Source organism: Zootoca vivipara, chromosome 3, assembly GCF_963506605.1.
Source record: "Zootoca vivipara chromosome 3, rZooViv1.1, whole genome shotgun sequence".
In the NCBI taxonomy this organism is placed as follows: Eukaryota; Metazoa; Chordata; class Lepidosauria; order Squamata; family Lacertidae; genus Zootoca; species Zootoca vivipara.
This window is the reverse complement of record NC_083278.1, coordinates 47,708,183-47,734,766: the sequence shown is the minus strand read 5'-3', so window position 1 is coordinate 47,734,766 and position 26,584 is coordinate 47,708,183. Positions and strand designations below refer to the sequence as shown.

The window sequence follows — 26,584 nt, the reverse complement described above, 5'->3', positions numbered from 1 at the left end:
GGTGAAAGAAGGACTGGCAGTAAGGAGCTGGAAAGAATTATACGGTAAGTCAGAGAGGAGGATTTTAAAAAGGCATGAGAAAAGAAGACATTGATTCATCCTTAATGTTAGGCTCTCCCATATAGCTATCCAATAGCCTGCTTTTCTCCAAACACCTAAGCGTGCATGGTAATCCTATAAAAAGCATTAGAAGGATGTGTGCTGGGACTCTGGAAAGACATAGACAGTTGGATAATAGTATGTGTGAAGCCTCTGCATGTAGGATAGGAGAAAGTGTGTGTCATGTAACTGTATTAAGTTGACTAAGACATACCAACAATTTGCAATTAACGTCAATTTAAGTTGGAAATCTGAACAACATAAAATTAATTCTGGTTTTGCAAGTTTCGCATTGGATGAATCAAACAAAATGGCTGAACCAAGCAGATGAAGCCACCTACCACGATGGAACAAAGCAAGCGACTAAACAGTGCTGGAATATCAAACTAACTGAATAACTAGGGTGTTCAGTCTCATGCTGTATGCCACAACTCTCCACGAACCAAATCACAACAAATAAATAAAATACAAGTTTTTCAGAAAGCTAAACTGAAAAATAATATTTTTATTTTGACATTTCCATCTTGTTATACATCCGCTTGGGCACATTGTGAAAAAATGGCAGATATAATAAATGTATTTTAAAAACAATTGTAGCTATAGCTAATGGGTGCAAAGAACTGTTTCTTTTATTGCATAGAGCGTCACATTTGTTTGCTGTTTGGTAAAAGGCTAGTTTTAAACGAAGACTAGACAATTACAGACATGCGTTCTTGCATTGAAACCAACCTCTTTTGCTTTGACTAGCAAACTCTGATGACCCCATGAAATCCCTAAACTTTATCAGTTTCATTCTGTATGCCTTTGGTTTCTGCAGCACACTGAAAGATGCAGGAATTCTGCCAAGTGAAACAGTTTATCACTTGATAATCCTGCAGTGTAAATTTGTTTGATGTTTTTAATCAAAGCTTCAGGAAGTGTTTTTAAAAGATCCCTAACATTAATCTAGCTTTCCTGTTGGTCTTTTCAAAGCCAAAAAGCAGTAATCTTTCAAGAGAATTAAGGCAATGTAGTATAAAATTAGAAGTTACTCAAGGTCACAAGAAAAGCTTTTTAGAACATCAAAGAAGGAAAATAGGAATACATGGGCAAATTTAACAATAAGCCTCTACATGCATCAGATCAAGAATCAGACACGCTGAAACAGTTCAAAACATGCCTCAACACACATGAGAATAAACTAGTGAAAACTAGTTTTCTCAAGCTAGGCTAAGCAAAAGGCATGAGACCAAACTGAGTTTAGAAGCATGCAGTCAAGGAATGAATAAAGTATGTTAAAGCAGAATGGGAACATGCAGACTGAATTTAGAACCAGCTGTAGGGCGAGCATTTTATCCTTACCATCCTCTGACGACTTTAATTAGAATTACAGGTGACAGTACCCAAGCGGTGCAGTCCACCATATCGTGAAAAACTTCAATAGCATTTTCCAAAGTGTCTGGTTTACTGCAGATAACGATCTGTATATATAGGGGGGGGAAACTTCAGTATTTTTTAATCCAACAAGGAAAAATAAAAGAAAACAGTATTCAATGGGGTGGGGTCACCTCACCTTTCCAGGTCTAGGATTAATTTTATTTTGGTTGTTTCCTGAAAATGCCTGTTAAAGCAGAGTAAACAAACAATAAGAAATTAATTAGTAAAAAGATATATCTTACCTAATCTTGAAAAATGCTGAAATATATTTAGTGTATTTATAACTTTTAAAAAATACATCCATTAAAACAGTTTACAAGTCACACTTTATGAAAATGGGGTCAGGTTAAGGCTATACGGCCTGCAAGTGCTTGGGCATGCTTTCAAATCTTACTGACACATTACCACACATTCAAGTTGCCCATGCAAACCATTAAGCCACTTAAAGCTGCCCCTTAGTTTGCAGAGATATATTATGCAGAACATGCTGAAGTTGCAACCACAAATCACTGTCTTTTTACAGCACAGTAAAACAAACAGGGGCTTGTATGGAAGGAGTGCTTGTTGAACTACACCTTTAGCCAATAAAGGTATGAGTATGCATTTTATTACTGTAGCCCAGCCCTGCAAATGGCTCATACCACCCAATGCACCATGTGGTACAGCCGATTATTCTGAAGACGTTGGCTATACTATATCTTTATAGTTGGTAGGAAGCAACTTTTTGAATCAAGTCTGGTTTGTTTTGTAAATTATCAAGATGGTTGCTTTCTAGGAGTTTTCAGTCAATATTGCTGCCCCTATTCCATTTACTGTTGCACTGTTAATCTATATATATATAAATGTAAATTGGGCATGTCCGTTCCTCTCTAATGTTCAACGAAACCGCTTGACCGATAGCGTTGAAATTTGAACACAACACCACATGCGAATAAGAGAGTAACCTAAGACACTTTCCGTACACAGATGTCACACCTGGGCCACGTACAAAACCCCAAACCCCATGTTTCAGAACACACAACTCACCCAAAAGTGCATAATGGGAAATAGAACCCAGAAGCTGACAGTTCCTTTTCCAAGGATGGGGGCCAAGGAATGGAGATACAGGGCGGAGGCCTCAGCTTGCATTTACATACTAGCCCAAGCCAAGGCCTACAGACTAGGCCTCAGCTCTACTTTACAGATTAGCCCGAGTGGAGCCCTGGGTGGGGGGTAGGGGGAGGAGGGGCCCGAATGGGTCATGGGCTGACCCAGGGTGGGGGGAGTCACAGGGATGACACGGGGTGGGGGGAGGGGGGACGGACTACCTCATGGGTCGCTACAGGATGGGAGTGATCACAGAGATGAGACACAATGGGGGGGGGGGAACACTTAGTCCAGGGGACGGACGGACACATCCTCCCCCTTTCCTGGGAAACAAGGACCCTGAGTCAGGCACAGCAACGCGTGCCTGGGCCAGCTAGTTTTAGCATAAAACTTGTCTATGAAAAATGTATGTCAGAAGCATATTTCAAAAGCATAACAATTTCCTGCCTCTCATGATATACAGCAGGGGCCACCAATTTTTTTTGCACCCATGAGAACAGTTGCAAACCAGAAAAACTGTCATGGGATGACACACATACCGCAAGCAGGCTCACCCCAACAACATAATGGTTTTGAAGACTAATTTTAGTGTGGGGAGGGCACCGGAATAGTAACTGTGCAACCATGTGCCCCACCACCACCACACACGTAACCTGCTATATGAATCCATACATTTCCAATATGTCTTTTATTATTCAGAATAGAATTTCTAAAGGAACATACAGTAAGCCTGCAACTTACATGGGGGTTACATTGGCCTAAAGCCAAAATCATGTATAGCCAAAACCTATTGTGTTCAATGGCAGGTGTGATCGCCAGTGTCTTTCTTCCCGGAACACTGTTCCCTTTCATTTTGTTTAATTTTTTGCCATGCGTGTAAAGCTGAATGTGCACAAGCTAAATGGGATGTGGGAACACAGTCTAAAATTGTTTTGATGTGTCAGTTTGTCAAACGATTGCTGAATCTATTACTATCACATTTCATTTTTGTCTAGTAAATCTTAAATGACCATTCTTAACAGATGCAGACTGAAGGCCTTCTTACAGTGATTCTAGAACAGGTATCCCCAAACTTCGGCCCTCCAGATGTTTTGGACTACAATTCCCATCTTCCCCAACCACTGGTCCTGTTAGTTAGGGATCATGGGAGTTGTAGGCCAAAACATCTGGAGGGCCGCAGTTTGGGCATGCCTGTTCTAGAAGGCTTTTCAACCAACACGTATGCTGGTTCAGCACAAGTGACTGCTGAACAATCTGTAGATGTGAGGACTGGTGGGGTCAGCAGCAGAATCCAAACAACCACTGACATATTGCAGTATGATTGTATCTTTTTTTCTTCTACTGTTTCCTGCCTTTTATGCTAAATTGGGCAATCAGTAGTGCCTAGATGCAGCTATGATCTTCTCATTCCATTTTGACCATTTGGTTAGAGAAATTCAGCATGCTAATGAAATTTCACTTTATTGAAAAGATTTTTTCCTCCTGGAAAATAGTCATTTCCAATTCAAGCTATTCTTTGTTCTAACAACAAAATGTATGTATGTATTTATATAAATCAAACCAATATCAAACAAAAGAAATCAAAGCAAAAATCAATTTGACTTTCTAGTTACACAAAGCATGCAGATAGACTTCTAAAAGTAGGTAAACAACATTAAACACACCTCAATGTCTGGTAAGAAGCTATTTGGTTCATACTGCCCAGGTTTCAACCAACTTGAAAAACTGGTGTCAGGGTTTCCAAAGTTTGCCATCTGTAAAATTCTCTCTTTTTTTGGATCCTCAGTTTGCAAATATTTCTCCATAAATTGTGGTGCTTTGAAATCTGAAAGAGACTGAAAAGCACAATAAAAAATAACAATGGTTGTTTACTGCTAAGTAACATACACATGACATATGAATTTATATGTAGTTATATGATGTTTGTCCTATTACCTCAGATTTCTGAGCTACATCAAATATTAGAGGGGGGATTCCTGGGCAATTAGCACTCTTCTGAGAAGCAAAAGTTGTTGTGATAGTGTTTATAGATGTTACAGATGGAGTAAACACATTTTCTTTAGTTGCAGGTAATAGAAGGCTTGAGAATATGGCACTCTTTTCAAGTCGAGATCTCTTAATATCGCCATCGGTACCATCTTTGCTCTCTTTCCCACTTATTTCCTGGGCAAGTGCAAGGTCTGGTCTGTTGGATAATTTCAGAGATTGGAGAAGAAGGCTGTTCTCAGCTGAGGCACGTTTGGGTCTGACTCTAGCCTCTGTTTCTAGACTATGCAATCTCAGCTGCTGGGATGGGGCTAAATCTCGTGGTTTGTCTCTCTTGATTCCTAAACCAACTGTAAAAATATTGGGGTCAAATATTTTCTCTAAATTGTCCTCATGAATTGGAGGCATAGCAAAGGGAGGTGCTGGGGATTTTGGAACTTTGGGTTTTTTCTTTTTTTGAGGTACACAAATAGAGCTGTCTAGATTTTTAATAGTTTCAGTAAACTTTGTCATGTCTGGGGAATCACAAATGGTATCCTCCTTGCCAACTTGAGGGACATTACAATCACTGTTTGAACTAGGTTGTCCACAGATATTCTGATCGAATATCTCTTTGTTTTCCAAAAATGTATTTGTCATCTTTGTGTCTTCACTTTCAGTCTGAGAAGTCATGTTGTGTTCTACTTTGGGGGGCACTGGGTCAGGCTGCGGGAGACACTGGTCTTCTTTACTTAGAGAATACATGTCTGTTTTCAAGAAATGTTCCTCTCCACTTTCAGGAGATATGGATCTGACATTTGTATTCCTGTTATCATTTTGGATTGTTTCAGTTTCTTCGGTTTGTAGTATAGATGCCGTTTTAGGTAACCAATTATTGTTGGCTAATTCTGTATCCACTTTTTTAGAAATAAAAACACTCACATGATTATCATCTACTTTACCATTCTGACTAAACTGGGATTCAGCAGCATTTCCAATCTCTTCATTAGTTATAATATTTGACTGAGTCCCTCCTTCAGACTTGATTTTTATATCTAAAGATACATCCTTCACCTTTGCACCATTTTGCAATGCTTTCTGTCGATTGTTTGGCTTATTTGTTATTCTTTTGGTCTGTTCACTTTCAGGGTGCTGTTTCCCAAATTTCAGCTTTGCTCTGCCAACAAATGTATTTGATACAGAACCTTTTTTTAAAGAAGAGATCTCAGCAGATTGGTTCTGATTAGTTTGTTTGCTTTCAAACATGGATATTTTATTGGCAATACTGAAGTTAATTTTAACAGCTTTGTCCACAGAATCTTGCTCAGTTTGCACATCTTCTAGAGTTCTGGACGCCTTAAGGTTTAATTCTACATTCTTTGGTTTAGCTGGACTGTAAAAACAAAACAATGCAACAATTACTTTACAATCCTTGTCAACAATACTTTAAATTTTTTATTTTATTTCTAGCATAATTGACAGCACAATCCTATATACATGCCTCTTTAAAATAAGGCTACAATTCTAAATACACCTGCTAGGGAGTAAGCCACATTCAATATAAGGGGACTTACTGCTATAAATTACAGGTAGTCACTTTTTTCAAGAAATATAAATTCAGAGTGACATAACCATTAAAAACCAGAGTAAAAGTAACCTAAAATACAATAATATGCATAAAAGAGCAAATCCAACCCAACCCCACTCAACTAAAAATATTCAGAGAGTTACGCTTTGAAGGGCTGGCTAAAGAAAAATGTTTTTAACTGGTGCCTAAAATAGATTGCGATGGCACTAGGAGTGCCTCCCTGTAAATATGTAAAAGTTTGTGCTGTATGTCCCATTGACTTCCATGAGACTTACTCCCAGAAAAGTGTTATATGAGTATAGTTATTATTCTCTAAGAGCAAATGCACTCAGGTTCTGCTTGTGGACTTCACATGGACATCTGGTTGACCACTCTGAGGACAGAGTGTTGAAATAGACAGGGCTTTGTCTGATCCAACACAGTTCTTCTTATGTACTAAGTAAATGTGCATGACTGGTTTCAGACTTGCCAAATTGCTGACAGAAGGCCTTCTTCCATTCATGGAACACACTCCAATCTGCCAATTCCCCCTTCTTTTGCATCCCCACATACATACACACTGATCTAGAGGGGCTCCCAACTCTCAGAAGCAGATTTTATGGAGGTGAAAATTGACACACACACACACACACACACACACACACACACACACACACACACACCTTCAATCAGTGGAATGATTTTTCACTCAGGGAAAATCTGTATTGAACCCGCAACATTCTAGCAAAATTTCTGATAAAGAAACATCCTTATAGGTCTAACTCAGATGTTTTCAACATCTTTGAGTCCACAGCTCCCTTGACCAACCACATTCTTTCTGTGGTACCCCTGTGGGGCTCAGGAGCCCAGTTATGTTACCCCTTCCCTGAAGATGGCAGCCTCTCATCCTTTTTGGAACACTTTCCCTTGTGGAGTGTTCCCTCAGCTTCCTTTCCTCGTCTGCTGCAGCTGCCCCGATCTCTGAGCTTCCTCCCCTGCCCCAGAGAGATGTCCCTCCTCACACTGCCCCCCGGGGGCCTGGGAAGAAGATGCCCCCAGCCTCAGTGGACCAACCAAGACTGGCCAAAGGTGAATGTGAGGCCAGCACAGACGGGCCTGCATGGCGGAAAGACTCCCCTTCAGCACACAGCAAGCACAAGAAAGGCCAGTTCAGCGCCTGCCTGCCTGGGCTCCCACTTGTCTGTCCATTCCCAACAGTAAGGGCTGGTGGACTGGCTGGCTGGGCTCCCTCACTGGCTTGCTTGCTTGCTTACTCTGAGGCTGTCTCAGTTCCTGGCAAACAGCACTCCCTGGCCAGCCCCAGAGGCACCATTTATCTGGGGAGCTCATAGGCAGGGCTGTTGCAACAAACAGCTGTGGAAGCCTTTGGGAGGCAGAGACATGAGAAGGCATCCAAGGAGGGACGGAGGGAAAGAGGGACAGAGTCCAGTGTTGCCTGTGGCACCCCTGACCATCATTCAAGGCACCCCAGGGTGCCACGGCACACTGGTTGAAAACCACTGGTCTAACAGCACAAAAAAGACAAATGAATTTTATAATGCTGTGTAAAGTCTGCAGTCCTAAGAAAACTTATTTGGAGTTAGTTTCCTTGAAATGAAATGAAAGTATATATGGTTAGGACAGTGGGGTGTGTGGGGTTTTTTGATACCAATAACTTAACAGAAAATATATCATTCCTTAGAATGTGGGTTAATTGACAATACAATTATTTCCTTTTACCTTTGTTAAGCTGTAAGTTAACTTAAAGTGTTTCTTACAATCTATTTTATTCTGTGAACTGTCCTGAGACCCCCAGGCATAGGGTGGTATATAAATTCAATAAATAACAACAACAACATCATATCAGAAAGATTTATAAGCATTATTTAGTCTCACAAGAGCTCACTTTATTTCTTACAGAAATTATAGACTGCAAATCACTTGCAATTCTCTCTCACACACAAACACTATTCACACTTCCTATTTACTCAAACATACACCATGGATGCACTCCATTAACATACTTTCATATGGAATTAAAAGTTGATTGCTGCTGTGATGTATGATGCCACCTTCTTAGCATCAACAGTTCACAGTCCTGTAGACACATGCACACACTGACTTTACCTGTTTAGCAAGAAAAATGTTCGTATGTGCTCATGAAGACTCAGCCAATAGAATGGGAGGATCTAAGATGCCGGGCTATTGCTTGAAGGCAGGAATAGAGTGGAGGCAGTATTATTATTTATTCAATATCTATCCTGTCCTTCATCCAAAGATCACAGGGCGGTTTACATTATAAAAACAGTAATTGAATGGTGGATATTTCTAACCCAGCCTGTTCCAAATGGGTTATACTCTCCCTAAAGAAACTTGCATAATCTGGAGAAACTCTTTTGATTTGGCATTGTAATTTGAGGCCCAGGTGGTTTCAGTTGTGTGGAGTACTTTTGCTCAGTGCCAGCTGGTTCATCAACTATGGCCATTCCTGGATGAAGATGGCCTGGCCACAGTGACGCTTGCTTTGGTAACTTCCTGACTGGATAAATGTGCTCTATGTGAATCTTCCCTTGAAGAGGCTACAGTTTGTGCTGAATATGACACTGAAAAATTGACTGTTAACTGACAGAGTTAGCTGGAATCATGTACTCAGTAGCAGTCAGCAGAGCAATCCTGCTTACCTGGCTTTCCAACACTGAACATTGCTGTCAGTTACCAAGAAGGACAGGGGTAATGTGGAGGGGAGCTTAGTGGGGGGGGGGGCAGCAGTGGGAGTGTTGGGTTGGCTCTGCTGCTGTATCTGTACTGTTTCAAGCTCCTCTCCTGTCATAGTAACCAGTAACAATGTTTGGTGTTGGGAAGCCCCATGAGCAATGCCACACCACCCATGCCAACACACCAACTGCTACTGCATACAGCACTGATTCTGAAAAATTAAGTTCAGTTGTCCACATGCTTCTGGGTGGAATGCAAGGGGCTAGTGTCCCCATGACTCCCCATTTCCTTGTAAACTTAACACTGAAGAAGATTGCCTGAAGAGGCCCATCATACTTTCATTAAAAAAATTGTAAAAGCTGAAGTAAATGTTTGAGTTATAGTCTAGTTGGATTATTGTAGTGTAGGTTTCTGTTTCTCTTTTGAAGACTTAATGAGAATGCAAACTCAATATTATAATATTGAATATGATGCGTGGTTGAAATTTACTGCATGTACTGCCCTGAAAGAGAATGTTTTGAAGATGATGTATAGATTGTATTTAACACCAGTAAAATTGGCTAAGATGTATAGGATGAGTAGTAAAACATGCTGGAAATGTAAAGAGAAGGATGGTGAATTTTATCATATGTGGTGGACATGCGGAAAAAATCAAAAGATTTTGGGAAATGATATATAATGAACTGAAAAAGATTTTTAAATACACCTTTCCCAAAAAAACCGGAGGCTTTTTTATTAGGACTTATAGGACAGGAGATAGTAAAAGGAGATCAAGAATTATTTATGTATGCGACAACCGCGGCTAGGACTTTGTTAGCCCAAAAATGGAAAACTCAGGAGTTACCGACGATTGAAGAGTGGCAGACGAAAATGATGGACTATGCAGAACTAGCAAGACTGACTAGCAGGATCCGAAACCAGGGAGAGTCAAGGTTCCAAAAGGATTGGAGTAAATTTGTGGACTATATGGAGAAGAACTGTAGAAGTTTAAAGACACTTGCAGGACTGAAATAAATCCTACGAATTGACTTTAAGTAGAAGGAATAAAGGAACTGCGAGATAGGAGTGGATAAGAAAACCGAATGGGGGGAAGGAGGGAAGTCAAAGCTCGGCAGAGCAAAGTAAATTGTAATAATTGATTAGATGTTAAGAAGAGGAAATTTTGTGTTTATTATGTGTTGTTGTGTTTGTGGTTGAATGTTTTGTTTTTGTTTAAATGTGTTTAATTGGAAAAATCTAATAAATTGTTGTTGTTTTAAAAAAGGAGAATGCAAACTCAAGTGGTTAAGAAAAAGATCTATATCTTCTTAAAAGACTGACCCATACCCTTGACAGATGTTGAAGCTATGATCCATTCTATTAAGATGGAACAAGGGGAAACAACATCTACTTATAAATGTTTTATAGTTCCCATAATACAACGCCTACAGTTATAAGTCACAGTCTCCACTGGAAACTATGCTAACAGATGTGTCAGGACAGGAAAAGCAATGTAAATCAAAGGAAGGTGCTAGTGAATTATTAATTTGAATATCATGGAAAATGACACTAACACCCTACTGCTAAGCATATTTATCTGCAAGTATATTCTGTTTATTTCAATGAATTTATTCAAATAAAGGTTATAGTCTTGCAGCCCAATGCTTCCTCAGATATTACCGGTTTTGATTTTAATGTATATGTACAACTGCAAGTATTTCCTTCCAAGCAAATCTGTATTTCTGTATATATTTACTTAGATGTTTGTCCCACTTTGTTCAAGGCTTATATCTAGGTAAGCATGCATACAATTTTGGCTTTACAGAACAATATTATTGCATATTTACCCAGAAGAAAGAACCATTGTATTAATTAATCTTAAAAGGTAAAGGGACCCTTGACCATTAGGTCCAGTCGTGGATGACTCTGGGATTGCGGCACTCATCTCGCTTTATTGGCCGAGGGAGCCGGCGTACAGCTTCCAGATCATGTGGCCAGCATGACTAAGCCACTTCTGGCGAACCAGAGCAGCACACGGAAACACCGTTTACCTTCTCGCCGGAGTGGTACCTATTTATCTACTTGCACTTTGACGTGCTTTTGAACTTCTAGGTTGGCAGGAGCAGGGACCAAGCAACGGGAGCTCACCCCGTTGCGGGGATACGAACCGTCGATCTTCTGATCAGCAAGCCCTAGGCTCTGTGGTTTAACCCACAGCACCACCCGCGTCCCATTAATGAATCTTAGTTTGGATAAATTGTATTTAGGATTGAAGCTCAATATATTAAATTAAGGTGTCAACCCTAAACACACATAAAATCAATTACAGAGTTGGCAAGGATCTTGGAGGCCATCATTTCCAATATTGCTGCTCAGTGCAGGATCTGCAGTGCATAATGCAACTTCATCTCCCTAATAATTAGCCATTAAGCTTCTGTTTCAATAGCTTCAGCAAAGGAAAGAACACCACCTTCTGAGATCTATGTCTCACTGTCAAACAAAACTTACAGCTCTTACTGGTAGGATGTTTCTCCTCATGTTTACCCAAAATATTCTCCACTGAAATTTCCACCTCTGTTATACTCTGGAGAAAGAGATAATAAGTCTGTTCTATCTTCTGCATGACAGTCCTTTAGTTTAGACATTTGAAAAATGTTATGTCTGCCTCTCTCATCCTTTAAATTTTTAAAAAACCTACATACAAGACTTTTCTTTTGAATTTAATTTTGTTGGTTTTAGCCAATGTCCCAGCTATTTAAAAAACCATCCAACTCTACAATTCTATGATTTTGATATATTATATCAGGGGTCCCCAGACTACGGCCCGGGGGCCGGATGCGGCCCAATTGGCCTGCCAATCCGGCCCACGACGACCCCCGCCGCCCGGCGCCGCCCGCTCTTACGGGGCACAGCGCGGCAGCGCTCTTCCGGGTCGGGAAAAAAGCGCCGAAAATCCTTTGTGCGCATGCGTATGGGCCTCTCCCGACCCAGAAGAGGTCATTTCTGGTGCACTTCTGGGTCGGGGGAGGCCCATACGCATGCGCACAACGGATTTTCGGCGCTTTCCCCACCCTGGAAGCGCGCTGCCGCGCCAGTAAGCACCCGTGCGCATGCGCACGGGCGCGCACTCCCCTGCCCGCCGGCCTGCACAGGAGCGCACTCCCCCGCCCTTTGGCCCGCCGCGCAATTGGCGCAGTGGGAACCAGCCCAAACGCCGGTAAGTCTGGGGACCCCTGTATTATATGGTGTTAGATATTCCAATTTTGGATCATCTGCAGATCAGATAAACATCCCCTTTACACTCTGATCCAAGTCATTTATAAAAACAAAAAAGCAATTGACCTAGGGTACCTCTGTGGCTCTCTGTTCAATACTTCACTCTATGATGCACAGCCATTAATTTTACAGGTAGGTAGCCGTGTTGGTCTGAGTCGAAACAAAATTAAAAAATTCCTTCAGTAGCACCTTAAAGACCAACTAAGTTTTTATTTTGATATGAGCTTTCGTGTGCATGCACACAATTGTTGAGTATGATTGTTCAAGCAGCTCCACTTAACACTAGTATAATCCACCCCACATTTTATGATAGTCAGAGAATTTAATTCTGTGTAAACAGACAAGCAGTGGCTCACAATGCATCATATTTAAGTAAACCAACCTATTCTAGTCAGATAATATATGAAAATCAATTAATAACAGTATACAATGTAGAGCAGGCATCCCCAAACTGCGGCCCTCCAGATGTTTTGGCCTACAACTCCCATGATCCCTAGCTAACAGGACCAGTGGTCAGGGAATATGGGAATTGTAGTCCAAAACATCTGGAGGGCCGAAGTTTGGGGATGCCTGATGTAGAGGCAGAGCAACTGAATTTATTTTCATTTCTGAATACACAGATGCCCTGCTTTCTAAGTTTCTGAATAACATGCTGCTATATTACAACTTACACACAAAAAACTACAGTACTTAAATGAGTAACATGGTTAATCCATCATCTTCTTGAGAACATAGTGTTATTCCCACCCATAACTACAAATGTTTTGCCAGATTAGGTCTCAACCAAGATTTTCACAGCATTATTTTATTCCACCTTGAAACTGTATCTTTTCTGTTGCATTTACAAATAAGATGCATGTAAAATCAAAGCTAAAAATTAAAAGTAAGTCCCACTGAATTCGGTGGGATTTATTTCTGAGCATATTTTTATAGGATTGTGCTGCAAGATGTTAGAGAGTTCAACAGGTATTTTAAAAGCCTCAGGAATCAGGAGTGGTTAATGACTCAGTTCCTTATATGCATCATATCGAGTGATTGAGAAACTATTATTACCCTATGGTGGGAGAAAAGCTCAAGTTCTTGTTTAACTATTCAGCACCCTTAAAAATACAAATTGAAGAGTCCCCTTTCCTCCATTTAGACAATCAGACCCAAAGATTATATAAATCAATCCAAATCACATCAAATCAGCAGATGTCAAGGCAATAAGCAACTATTTTACTTTTAAAAGACAACTGAAGGCAGCCCTGTTTAGGGAAGTTTTAAAAGTTTGATGCTGTATTTTTTAAAAAATATTTGGTTGGAAGCCGCCCAGAGTGGCTGGAGAAACCCAGCAGATGGGCAGGGTATAAATAATAAATTTATAATTAATTAATTGAGTAACAAGTTCATTCAAAAACCATAAAAAACCTGATTCAATGTCTAATATAAGCTTTATCAGTGCACAGGTGAAGAAAAGTACAAAGGATATTCAACTATCCCCACCCCAGGATCAAATTGCACAATATATTCTACTCCTCAGTGTCTTTAGTAGATGCGATCTAAATGCAATATAACTTGATTCCATAATTTTGTTTCAAATGATTGTTTAATGATGAGGGTGCAGTGCAATCATCTTACCAAGTTTTCTCATTAAGATAATTCAAGGTGTGGCAAGTCTCACATTTCTTGTCACAGCTGTAAAAGTGCACACGTGCCTTTAAAATAAGTGCTGAAGGCCACATATTTCAGTCTTCTTTAAAAATTATACTTCAAGCCCCTAAGTCACTTATTCTAGTGATTATGGCACAAAGAAGAGGTATGAGCAACATATATAAAACTAAAATCCTGTTCCTGTTCCTAAAAGTGCTGCAGGGTGGCCTCTTGAAATACAGTTGAACACAGCTCTAGGTAAAGGTAAAGGGACCCCTGACCATTAGGTCCAGTCGTGACCGACTCTGGGATTGCGGCACTCATCTCGCTTTATTGGCCAAGGGAGCTGATGTACAGCTTCCAGGTCATGTGGCCAGCATGACTAAGCTGCTTCTGGCAAACCAGAGCAGCGCACAGAAACGCCGTTTACCTGCACGCCGGAGTGGTACCTATTTATCTACTTGCAGTTTGACGTGCTTTCGAACTGCTAGTTTGGCAGGAGCAGGGACCAAGCAACGGGAGCTCACCCCATTGCGGGGATTCGAACTGCCACCTTCTGATCGGCAAGCCCAAGGGCTCTGTGGTTTAACCCACAGCGCCCTAAGAGGCAATGAATTGCCCCCCCTACTTTGTGTTTCTTTTTGGAATAGTTAAACCTGCCATAACTGAAGAGGGAGCCACTTCACATAAACAGCTTAACACATGGGTATGCCCTGCACATCTATGAACTGGGCCGTGTTTGAGATATAAAAGCTGGGAGCCAAATGGAACCTTAAACCTAGGTTTCAGTTGTCACAACAATATGTCTAGGGACATTTTTTTACACGATTACAAAGCAAATGAAGACAGGATGGGGGATTTAGCTGAAAATGGAATAATTGCTGTGCACAAAAGACAAGTTTTTAAAACCAAAATAGCAATCAAGAAGAAAAGCAGCCTGTAAGAGACGTGGCTGCAGTTTCATTCTAGCAAAAGTAGGTTGCTTGGTTTTTTACGGTAGTTTCCTTAACTAACTCCCTATTAAAATAATAGGGAGGCACTATTCTCCATAACTTTAAAAAACAAACCCACCGTACTGGAGCATACAGCTGGGTTCCAAGGCCTGTTCACATATTACTTGGAAAGTGAATCAGTTAATTTCAAATGCCTTCTGCCCCTATGATTCCACAACACAGATCTCTCTAATTGACTCAAGCAAGTAAACCAAGAAAAATAATCACAGCCACTGAGCTGGAGACAAACTTGTTCCTGTTCTTGAAAATGCATTGATTTATCAACTCTAGCTTAGCAACCATAGGAGCCATGCTCAACATAACAGCGATACTCAGTTCAATCCCTAGCTAAAACATCTAGTAGTACGAAGACAGTCTGAAACTAGAAAACCTCTGCCAGTTAAGATGGATTACTACTAGGTTAGAAAGGCCAATAGCATCACTCAGTATAAGGTCCAAACCGCATGCTACAGTTAAGTACTGTACTCTGTAACCTTCCCCCAACATTGCAATTCCTCTCTTAGTCATCATCATCCACTGGAACACTCATAGACTCAACAAGAATGAAGGCCTGAGGAAGGATCCCCTCCCCACCCCGACAGCTGTTTATTTCCTCTGACAATCATCCTCAAGCTGCTTTTGCTTGGACCTTCCCCTCCACTGCATTGGATGGAAGAAAAGGTAGCTTGAGGGAGACATGAGAAGACAAATAGCAGGCAGTGAGAGGGTCATGTGGCCCTTCCTCACTTGGTCTTCCTCTACTTCTCATTGTAGCCTCTAGAGCAAGCATCCCCAAACTTCGGCCCTCCAGATGTTTTGGACTACAATTCCCATCATCCCTGACCACTGGTCCTGTTAGCTAGGGATCATGGGAGTTGTAGGCCAAAACATCTGGAGGGCTGCAGATTGGGGATGCCTGGGCTAGAGCAGTGTTTCTCAACCAGTGTGCCTCCAGATGTTTTGGGACTACAACTCCCATCATTCCTGACCACTGGTCTTGCTAGCTAGGGATGATGGGAGTTGTAGCCCCAAAACATCTGGAAGCACACTGGTTGAGAAACACTGCTCTAGAGGTTGTTTTCATTTTTTTAAATGAAACAAAAAACAACCACTGGGAGAAATTTATATGGAACCCCAGGTAACATTTATTTGGCTCTTAGCCAGATACTTATTACAAAAGCACAATTGAAGTCTTCTCCAAAGAAAATGTTATTGAGGACACATAGACAATGAATGCCGTTTAATTTTTTTTAAAAAAAAAATTCATAGCAAGACTTATAAATTTTCTCAAGTTATTTCCCAAGGGAAAGTTTAACAATGAGTGAGACAAAGGGTGGCAATACACAGCTTCATAATGGAAGGTAACAAGAAGAAAATATTCTAAACCAACTTCAATCACATAAATACTAAGTAGACTTTTGCAGTGCTAGAACATATTGGAGTTCCTGTGAGATAGTCAAAATATTATACTGACATGGAATCCATGCATTAGGATACAGATTTAGCAATTATAATATATGTTTATCAAGGGATTTAATGAACATCTTATTGCAACAAGGAATGTAATTTAAAATATGAAACTACTTACAGACTAACTTTTGTTGTGACAGTTCTGGAAACATCAAAGCATGGATTTCTCTCCTTTGCACCATCCAAACCAGAGGTAGTTTGCTTTCCATTTGCAGTTCCCAACTCGCCATTTCTTTGCTTGTCAGTGCGCAGCAAAGCACTGCCATCAGAACTGTTGACAATATCTGGTACCTTAGACTCTGTTCTTCTTTCAGAATGTGGCAAGGTGCTATTGTCTGTGATGCCTATAGAAGAAATTTTAGAAGTCTCTACAGTGCTTTCCCCAGAAGACAGCTTCTCTGCTGAAACACATTTTGATATTGGATTACTATCTGTTGCACCTTCAATCTGTCGTTTGGTGGATGAATCTTTCCCATGACTCTTCAAGCCTGTGGGTGAAAGTGGACTTGTTTCAGGTTGATTCTTTTTTAAGGATTTCCTCCTGTATGGGGATGAAGTAGGGGTCTGCTGCTTGTTTTTCTCTAACTCTGTCTTAGTAAGTCCCTTGTGATTACTTCCAGTCCTTGTGTCATGGTTAGTAGTGGGAGAATTCAACTGTTGAGAAGTCTTAGCTTTTCTTTCAGGGGTGGTTATTTTTTCTGAAACCAAATCTGAAGCAATACCATCAAAAACAGGTTCTTCTTTTGCAGTATTCTCAGTTACATTTCTGTCCCCATTTGGCATGTCACTGGAGGACTGAGATTTTCTCCTCTTTCCAGATCTCCTTACTGCAGATTTTTTATCCATTGTGTTGCTAGAGTCGTCTAATACAACAGTCACTGGTTCATTGGAATATGGTTGTTCAGCTCTACGAAGAAAAATATCCAATGTCAGCACTCTAGAAGTGTGGGCACGTTCACTGGACTCCAAAATAGATGGCACCTCTGATGGTGCATATTCTGATTCTGAACATGAATGAACATCCACTAATTCCTTGTGGTTTAATATGTTATGTTCTAGGTCCTCACTGGATATATTAGTTAAACTTCTAAAGAAATCTGGAGTTGTAGTATTTTTTGTGTCAGTGACTAGATCATTCTCTGCTTCCAGTGTCTGAAGTGTAAGATTGCTATCAAATAATGTATTTTTTATTGTCTCACTACTGCTGCGCCAATCAGATGACCATTCACTGTCAGAATTAATTCCTTTAGTGTTCCATTCTGAAACAATATCATTATACAATGGTGTCAGATCCCTATTGTAAAGATATTCTTCTGTCTCTTTAACAGTATTCCGTATCCTTTCCTGGTCCTGATTGCAAACCTGGTCAATAAGAGATTCCTCACTTTTAGACAGATCTTTAAAGTCTTCAATATCTATTGATGCCAGTGGAGCTATACCCTTGTGAGGCAATCCCGAGCTTGCACTTTTAACACTTGGTCTTAAAGAAGCTTCTAATGTGTTTTTCGGATTTTTTCTTCTCCCTGTAGTAAAAAAATTTCCAAACTTTCCCAAAACTGGCTTCTTTTTGTTTTCTTCCTTATAAGACTCTGCAGAGCATGTTTTGGACTGAAAAAAAATAAGAAAAGGAAAAAAGTTAGACTATATATTTCTTTCAAGATACATAATTCATTACTAAACATTTATATGTTGAAAGAAATAAAAAACTGAAATTGAATTGTTCATTGAACCATATAATTTTCTATGAAAAGGGTATCTTTACATGTAACATAATCATTTTTAGTTAAATATAATGATTCACATTAGCATAATTATGACGTTAAGACTTATAATGCAAACATTCACAAACTTCCTCATATCTTCAATCAAATGAATGAAGCATATAAATACTTACAGGAATTGCTTATTTATCCAAGCCTTTAAAACATTTTATGTATACACCTGCCTTAAGCAGGAATGTGTCTTTGATACTGCAGTAAAGGTAAATCAGAGGGCACCTTTACCAGTAAACTTCTACAGTAGTTTTGCTAAAATTTGTATGAAGGTTAAAAGTTGTATAAATCTTCCTTTTATCAGCCACAGTTTGTGTCACCTTAAAATCTGTGGCATGGATAAAAACAAGCATTTTTTTAGTATTCAAGACAAAAATAAAACGAATTCTAGATTGCAATGCATTTAGCTTGAACTATAAGCGTTGTTAGGAGTTACTGTACGTTTAGTTTTCTTTTAAACAAAACTATTTCCCCCATTCTTTCAACGTACATCTATAATCCTGTGATATTTGGCAACAATCCAATATTGTGTTGCGAAAGGAAGGAAGCGTTAAAACTCTACAGCCCAGCAAGACGCCATGCGACCAACTTCCTAGAGAGGACGAGGATCCATCTAAAGTTCTTTCTGCGCGCTCACCTAAAAAAATCATCTTGATGCCACGAGGGCAGCGGGGCCCTGGGCTCGCAATTGAGGCCCCCGCCAAACAACGCCCGGCTTCAAGGGCTGCCGTGATTGAGCGAAAGCGGACTTCGGCCCCAGGTGCGCGCTTTCTAACCAGTTAGCTCTTGCTCCCTCCAGGTCTACTGCTAAGGCATCCTTGCTGCCCAATGAGAAGCAGGAAGCGCTAGTCGCTCCCACTCCCCCGGCAAGATTGGGGAGATAAGGTTCTTCTCTGGCCCGCAGGGATTTCGCGGCAACTTCTCCCGCGCGCCAACGAGGTCCATTTCCCGCCTATCTCGGCCCATTGAGAAACCGCGCTGGGTTTGCTTTGTACTCACTAGCCAATGACCGCTCGCTCGCGCTCCTCCTTCGGCAGCCTCAGTCCGGAGCTCGCCGGCCACCTCAGAGCAGCTCCCCGTTTACCGTAGTCGGCGCGGGCAGCTCTCGAGAGGAGAGCGCCAAAGCCGGCTCCTGCGGAGGCGCCAACTGTCTGAACGCCAGATTCTGCCTGCCTGCCTGCCACACCCGCCCGCCCGCCTGAGCGGTGCCCGCCTCCGCCTGCAGCGCCAACAGCAGCTGCTCTCTCCCTGGCACGGGCGCCTCAGGTAGGACGGCGGAGTTCCGGTCACCGCCCATAGGGTCCGCGCTGAGGAGAGCGCGACGCTGAAGACGGCGCACGGAAGGAGGAGCCACGTGGGTCCTCGGGCGCCAAAGAGAGAGGTTTCCCTCGTGCCTCCTTCATCCAGCTCAGGCCTACAGCGGTTAAGAGGAATCTGGGACGTGTATCAGAGCGCAGGTCTCACCGCCACCAAGTAACAGCGGCAGGACAGAGAAGCTCCCAAGTCAAAGGACACGGCTTCCAGGCACGTCTGAGCCCCAGCATCTTTTGGGAGATAAAGAGAACCCACACGCCCTCAGAAATCAACCTGAAGTGTAGTGGAAGACATTTGATCCCCTGGTCACTCAGCCCCGAAAAACCTGTTTCCAGCGCATCTCCTGTAATAAGAGAGTGCATGTCTCCTTTTTAAAAATTAACCACTGGCAGCAGGAGGAAGAGTGCACCATCATTTCATGAGGGCCTCTCCAGCCTAAGTAAAGGCAGAGGAAAGAGGAAAGGTGGAGAAAGCTGATTGCTCAGAGGTGCCAAGGAAACAGGCAGAAATTTTCTAGAGGTGAAAAGGGAAGGGTGCCAACAAACACAGCAAATGCCCATGAAATGCGAAGATATTTCCACAGTGCTGATTGCCCTGCACAAGTCTGAGCAATTTGAAGTGCTTTTCTGCCCAGCCTATTTCCATCTATTCAGGGCAAAAAGCTGCCTCAAGCAAAACCAACAAACTTTGATGTGAAAAGCCAAGAGCTCTTGTTGGATTTAAAACAAACAAACAAAAAATAAGTGCCAACATGCCATGTCTGAAGTTGCCTTATTTATAAAGCAAGACTCAAAGCACCAATTTCAAATGAAGTCTGGTATGAATGCAATGTTCTGATTGAACAAACTTTTCCACTTCCATTCGCCTCACTCCATCCCCAAAATTACTGTACTTACTTTATTGTTTCACTTATACACAGGGGGAGACAGAAGAGGCACTAGCAAATAAATTCTTTGTACATATGCATGAAATGTATATACCAGAACGCTTTTAGCTTCATTTGTCTAAAATGCGAAATGAGCATTGCAAAACAAACTCAACAGCACAGGAAGGCAGTGTTCTTGTACCTGCTGAATTGCTTTTGCAACAAAATACAAGTTCTGCTGGCTTAATTGATCACAATGACATCCAATGGTCATTGCTATTCAGTAGACTAAGATGCAAGATGTATAAATTCAGAAAGGTGGAGCCACTCCCACTAAATCAAAATAAGTGGGAAGCTCTACCAAGGGCACTTTTTTCAAAACTCTAGATTAAAGACCCTGGTGTTGGGAAAGATTGAGGGCACAAGGAGAAGGGGACGACGGAGGATGAGATGGTTGGACAGTGTTCTCGAAGCTACGAACATGAGTTTGACCAAACTGCAGGAGGCAGTGGAAGACAGGAGTGCCTGGCGTGCGCTGTCCATGGGGTCACGAAGAGTCGGACACGACTAAACGACTAAACAACAACAAGATTAAGCAGCCTGCTTCTGACTGGTTAAAATAATTAGACAGCCCCCACACAATCAGCTCAGAGAAAAGGAAACTAAAACCCAACCTTGCCTTTGCAAGCAGTTGTAGGGCGGATTGTACTGTTACAGATGCTGGTTGACGGTGCCTTTAGGTCTGTTTTCATATTACGCTGCATGGGTTTAGACTAGATCAGAGCTTTCCAAACTTTTCATGTTGGTGACACTTTTTAGACATGCATCATTTCATGACCCAGTAATTCAGTTTTACTAGCAAACGAGAAGTTAAATTAACCCCTTTCCAGGAGGAACATTCACATGACACACCTACACACTGCAGCTGACGCACTAACATGTCACAAGAATTTGGAAAGCTCTGCTCTAGATTATGTTCCCCTTGGACTGTACCTTCAGTAAATGAAAGTCTCCCATCAACACCAGCCAGCATGACTAGCAGCCAGGAATGATGGGAGTTGTAGTATCAAGGGCCACAGGTTCACTACTCTTACCCAGTGGGATTTCCTAAGCACTTCTTATTGACCAACAGTGCAAGAAACTTCCAGTCATAGTTCACCTAGTTCACTTGACTCTGTTTCTTCTCTTCTCTTTTCTGTAACTTGCTATCTGCTATGGACTTTAAGCTTAAACAGAAATCTAAGTCCTCTGCAAGAAGGAGCTAAATTATGTGACCTGTGTAGAGGCAGAGTAATTACCAGTAGTTTGTTTATAATTCTACTGTTATAAGGAGAGGCAAGGAACTCCTTCCATTTCTCAGATTTCACTAGGCAAGGTCCATGTGCTTATTTCTGCAGCTTTAAAGACTATAAATTTGTTTTGAAAATTAAGGAGGAGGTCCTTCTGAAGCTTTCACTCAGTACCAATTGGGGAACAAACATGGTTTATTAACTATGGGTATCCATCAATGAATTCTGCCCCCAGGTCATCTCTTGACAGTGCTAATCACCTTTACTTAATGCATGAATGACAAGTGAACTCGTGTCAATCAGGGCCAGTTACAAGCCTTAGGGCCACAGCAAAATATGTCACTGAATATTTGCCGTTGTTCCTGATACGTGATGAAATATAGCTTGGAGAGTCTGTCAGCTGCAGGGCAGGGCAGGGCAGGTTAATGTCATGAAAACAGACTTTTTAAAAATGACACAATCCAATCAAATTTAAACACTGATTTAAGTGGGTGACTGAAGTAAAAAATGCTTAGCTTTTTAGACAGATTGTGTTATGTCACTTCCACATTCCTCAGCTTTGTTGCTAACATAATAATGTACAGTATAACAAACAGCTATTAAAACATTAAGTAACAAAACTTTCTGTGTTTCTGTTTTAGTTCTAAGCAGGTGAAAGCAACAGAGTCCTAAAAGACTGGGTGGTATTCTACTAAGTTTTAATCAGAATAGATCCACTGAAAAGTACGACTGAGTTAGGTCCATTAATTTCAATAGATCTACTCTAAGTAAAGTAGATCTCATGTTCAGGGCAGGAGAAGAGTGGATGGCTCTGGCTAATATAAATCCTGACCTTTGTATATTACCATGTTTCTCATATTATAAGACATGTCTTATATTTATTTTTTCCTCAAAAAACACACACTGTGGCTTATTTTCAAGGGATGTCTTATTTTTTTCCTCCTCCTCCTCCTCCTGCCGCGGCCAGCATTGCTGCTGTGCCTATCATTATGTCTTATTTTCAGGGTATGGCTTATATTCCTTGAATGCTTAAAAATCCTGTTATGGCTTATTTTATGGGTATGTCTTAAAATATGAGAAACAGGGTAATGTTTTACACATACAGTATGTGCATCACAAACTTCTAGTATGGGTATGAGAAATAAAGCTTTCTATAAGTCCAGAGTCCTCCTCTTCTGCAGAAAAGATTACCTGTTGTACCTCTGCAAGATGTGCTGATCTGATCTTTATTTTTCTCTTTCCATCAGGCTTCGTTGAGAGGGGGTGTGGATTTTGTAGTGCTTTGCATTGCATGTAATCAAATCAATTTATCATTCCTGATACTGCATGGACAAAGGAATTACTCACATGACTTTTGCCATGCAGTTTGTCCTTGCATAGCCCTTTTTTAAAAAAAATAATGAATGAAGTGGGGAGTCAGACCAGAACCTTGGTGTGGGATGAGGAAGCCTCTACCACAGTCACAGTTGTAATTGCCCATGGGAGCTTTTCTCAGAGTGTAAATGGTGAAGTAGGGATTCTGATCCAAATCATAGCAGGGACTAAGGGTTATCTTTATGAACCATTGTTCCAAATTTGGAAAATATCCAGATGAGTGATTCATTCAGAACCACAGGGCAACGTGGTTATTTGCCTTCAGATAAAGACTAACTTTTACACAGTATCAGAAAGTAAATACAGTGGAACCTCTACTTACGAATAACTCTACTTACGAATGCTTCTACTTACGAATGGAGCTCTGTCCGCCATCTTGGATGCGGTTTAGATAGGATTTTTTCTTCTTAGAATTTTTAGATAGGGTTGCTTTGACTTACGAATTTTTTCTCCCAATGCATTCCTATGGGATTTGACTTACAATTTTATTCTACTTACAAATGTGCGTTCGGAACGCATTAAATTCGTAAGTAGAGGTACCACATTTCTAAACTAGGAGCTCTACCTTGCTTACTGTGCTCATCAATCCCACTGTGATTCTGCCCACATTAACTTACTAGAGAGCAGCCTTTCTCAACCTTGTATCCTCATCCCTAGCCAGTGGGACCAGTGCTCAGGGATGATGGGAGCTATAGTCCAACAACATCTGGCGATCAAAGGTTGAGAAGGGCTGCCCTAAAGCTTCCCTTTCCCAACCCATGCAATGACTAAAGCTCACTTTGCTCCTTTCCAAACCCCATTTGTGTAGCCATTTCTCTCTTCTATCCTTCAGCCCCTCTTTACATCCATTTTCACCTGCACCCCATGCCTATGGCTCCTCCTCCTCCTCTAGTGCAACCCCACTTGCACAACCCCCATGGTAACCGGCATCTTCCTCCTCCCACACTTTGCAACTTCTAAGCGCCCTTTTCACCTACTGTCCAATTATGCAGCCACCACCTAAGCCTGTACTTTAAACCCTTTCATGCCCCTGCTTTAATCTTCAACCTCATTCCCATGCCTCCTATTATTTTTTGCAATCCCATTTGCACCCTAATTATGATTGTCACTCCTTTTTCCTACCTTCTCCTTCCTCTTTTTTCAACTCTATTGCACGCAGACGACCCCACATTTCCATGCCACTGCGCCTCTCCTATTCTGCAATCCCCTTTGCACATGCGCCCTATGTTGATAGTGTTACTGTATCATTCAAATGATACATTAAGAGCTTGTACTCACAACAATAGCAAATGTTTGAGTAAAGTGGAGTGGTTTTAAACAATGACAGAGATTTGAGTAAAGTAAGGATGGAGTGACAAGAGTTGTGGTTGTTTTTTTAAGACAAAGAAACCAGTTTTAATAAGGAGAAATGGTAGAAATGGGTACAACACAGAAGCTAACACAACAGAGCTATTCCCAAATCCCTTCTCACTCTTCAAACCTTGTTTTAAATTGCCAGTTCCGCCCCACTCATTTTCTCCCCTGTTCACGCTACTCAAACCTCTGCCATTGTATTTTTTTAGAAAATAAATTTTATTTAAGATTCGACAATAACAATACATCAACAATAACTAATACATCAATTCATTACAGTTGACCGTCTTTAACAATAGTTAACAAACTACAAAACATCATAGAAAAATTCCTTCAGTAGCACCTTAAAGACCAACTAAGTTTTTATTTTGGTATGAGTTTTTGTGTGCATGCACACTTCGTCAGATACTGTGTATGACAAAGCTACTGTGTATCTGAAGAAGTGTGCATGCACACGAAAGCTCATACCAAAATAAAAACTTAGTTGGTCTTTAAGGTGCTACTGAAGGAATTTTTCTATTTTGCTTCGACTCAGACCAACACGGCTACCTACCTGTATACAAAACATCACTTCTGGTTAGTCAACTTTTCATATTTAACTTTATCTCTTTCTTAACCGATCAGAAAAAAGAAGACTAAAAGAAGGAAGTGAGAAAAGAGGAAGAAAGGAAGAAAAAGAAAAGAAGAAGAAAGTAATAAAGAAAAAATAAAAAGGAGAATAAATACATTTAACTTCTGATTAGACTCATTGTATTATTGTTTCTATTGTTCTTTCACACACAGTCCCAAATTACTGTATTGCTTTCTTTATTTTTATCAGATATTTATTCCTGCTTTATTCAAATCTCTGCTGTTGCTTAAAATTGCCATTTTTCTTTCAGTATTTTGACCCAAATATGCATTGTTTCCATGTGCACGTTTGTGCCCCTTCAACCACACATGAGCACTTTCTATTTTATGCCTCCAAAATCTATTTTGATGTTTAGTCTAGTAGACAGAGCTTGATTGACTGATTATTATTTAATTTCTATACTGTACTAAATATATTTAAAATATCTCTAACGATATGCAAAAAAGAAGCAAAAACACACAACGTAAACAATATATTACAAAAATGCAGAGTTATATATAAAAACATTACATTAAAACAATATATAATAACAATAATAACAACAATAATAATTCATTTTCCTTCTGACACTGCTCCCTCTCAACCCCTAGGTTCTCATCCAGGGTCCAAACAAATTCTCAGCTCACACACAAAATTCTGAAAATGAGAAGAGTTCCTGGAAACAGTGGGCATCACCCTAGTCTCTCACTCTAGACTTGCTTTTTATGGGCAGGTCCAGGGTGGATGGTACTGTATTTTTCTGTTTGTAAGACACCCCCATGTATAAGATGCCCCTATTTTGGGGGACTCAGGTTTAAGAAAATGGGGAGAAATGTATCCGTGTATAATATGCCCCCTAACTTTTGATATTATTTTTAGGGGGGAAAGCCTAGTCTTATACACGGGAAAATTTGGCACTTCCTCAGGCTGCCCACAGCTGAGTCCCATTCAGCTGGACTCTCCATACCCAGTTCCAGATGCAGCAGGTTTGTCAAGTTTCCTAGGGGGTCCAAAGGATAGGGAAAGAGGCCCCCCTCCAATCACAGTTCTTTCTCTGTTCTCGCCTCTTATAATTTTCTGGGGCTCCACTTCAGTTGGGTTTTTCTACATTCTCCCTCATTCCTCACCCACCATAAGTTCTGGAAACCAGGGATCCCTTGTGGGCACAAGTATGGGTATATGTTGGGTTTTTTTTTTTTAAGGTGCCAGTACAGAGCTAAAAAGAATGTTTCCAATATTTCAGATTTGCTCAAAAAAACAGTCAAAAATTTGTGTGTGTTGCTGCAAGCAGGGCAATTTTTTTAAATACAGTACAGTTATTTTATGCAATAGCCTTTCTCTGCAAAAAGAATGGTTTAAAAATAAAATCCAAAATTACCACAAACATGCCTTCAACAACAACTGGTGGGCAGGCGATGGAAACAAAATTAAAGTGGGGAGTGTGGCAATAGATGGCACCCAGTTAAACCTCACCATGCATGAAAAAAGAAAGAAAAGGTCCATATGGTTCAGTAATGGCAACTTTATGTTGGATTTTCTTCCCGTATCATATTACTGTGTATCTGCTGATTGGCAAAATCAAATCTAGCTGAGGAAAAGCTACCTCACCAAAAAGCAAGAGAGATAAATCTTCATTAAACTCTGGTGTGCACAAGTCCTTTACAACTGCTCCAATAGAGAGGTGAATGGCTTTGTGACTGATACAAGTGCTAGCCAATCAGTGCTGCACACACAGTTGCAGTTGCTTCATTGATGACACAAGGACCAGCCAATCAGTACTGTGAACACTCGGCTTCTCCTCTAAACTAGA

General features: G+C 40.8%; 1 protein-coding gene across 2 annotated transcripts in view; it reads right to left on the bottom strand.

The window, feature by feature from the left end:
* The window catches only part of CRYBG1 (crystallin beta-gamma domain containing 1), a 104,094-nt gene that overhangs the window by 28,285 nt on the left and 49,225 nt on the right, over positions 1 to 26,584 (bottom strand). For both annotated transcript variants that reach the window (XM_035109300.2, XM_035109303.2), the window contains 5 exons: positions 16,316 to 17,805; positions 4,537 to 5,959; positions 4,266 to 4,436; positions 1,652 to 1,699; positions 1,441 to 1,559 (listed from right to left, as the gene is read on the bottom strand). In XM_035109300.2, coding sequence (XP_034965191.2) covers positions 1,441 to 1,559; positions 1,652 to 1,699; positions 4,266 to 4,436; positions 4,537 to 5,959; positions 16,316 to 17,805 — 3,251 coding nt within the window. The remainder of the gene's footprint in view (positions 1 to 1,440; positions 1,560 to 1,651; positions 1,700 to 4,265; positions 4,437 to 4,536; positions 5,960 to 16,315; positions 17,806 to 26,584) is intronic.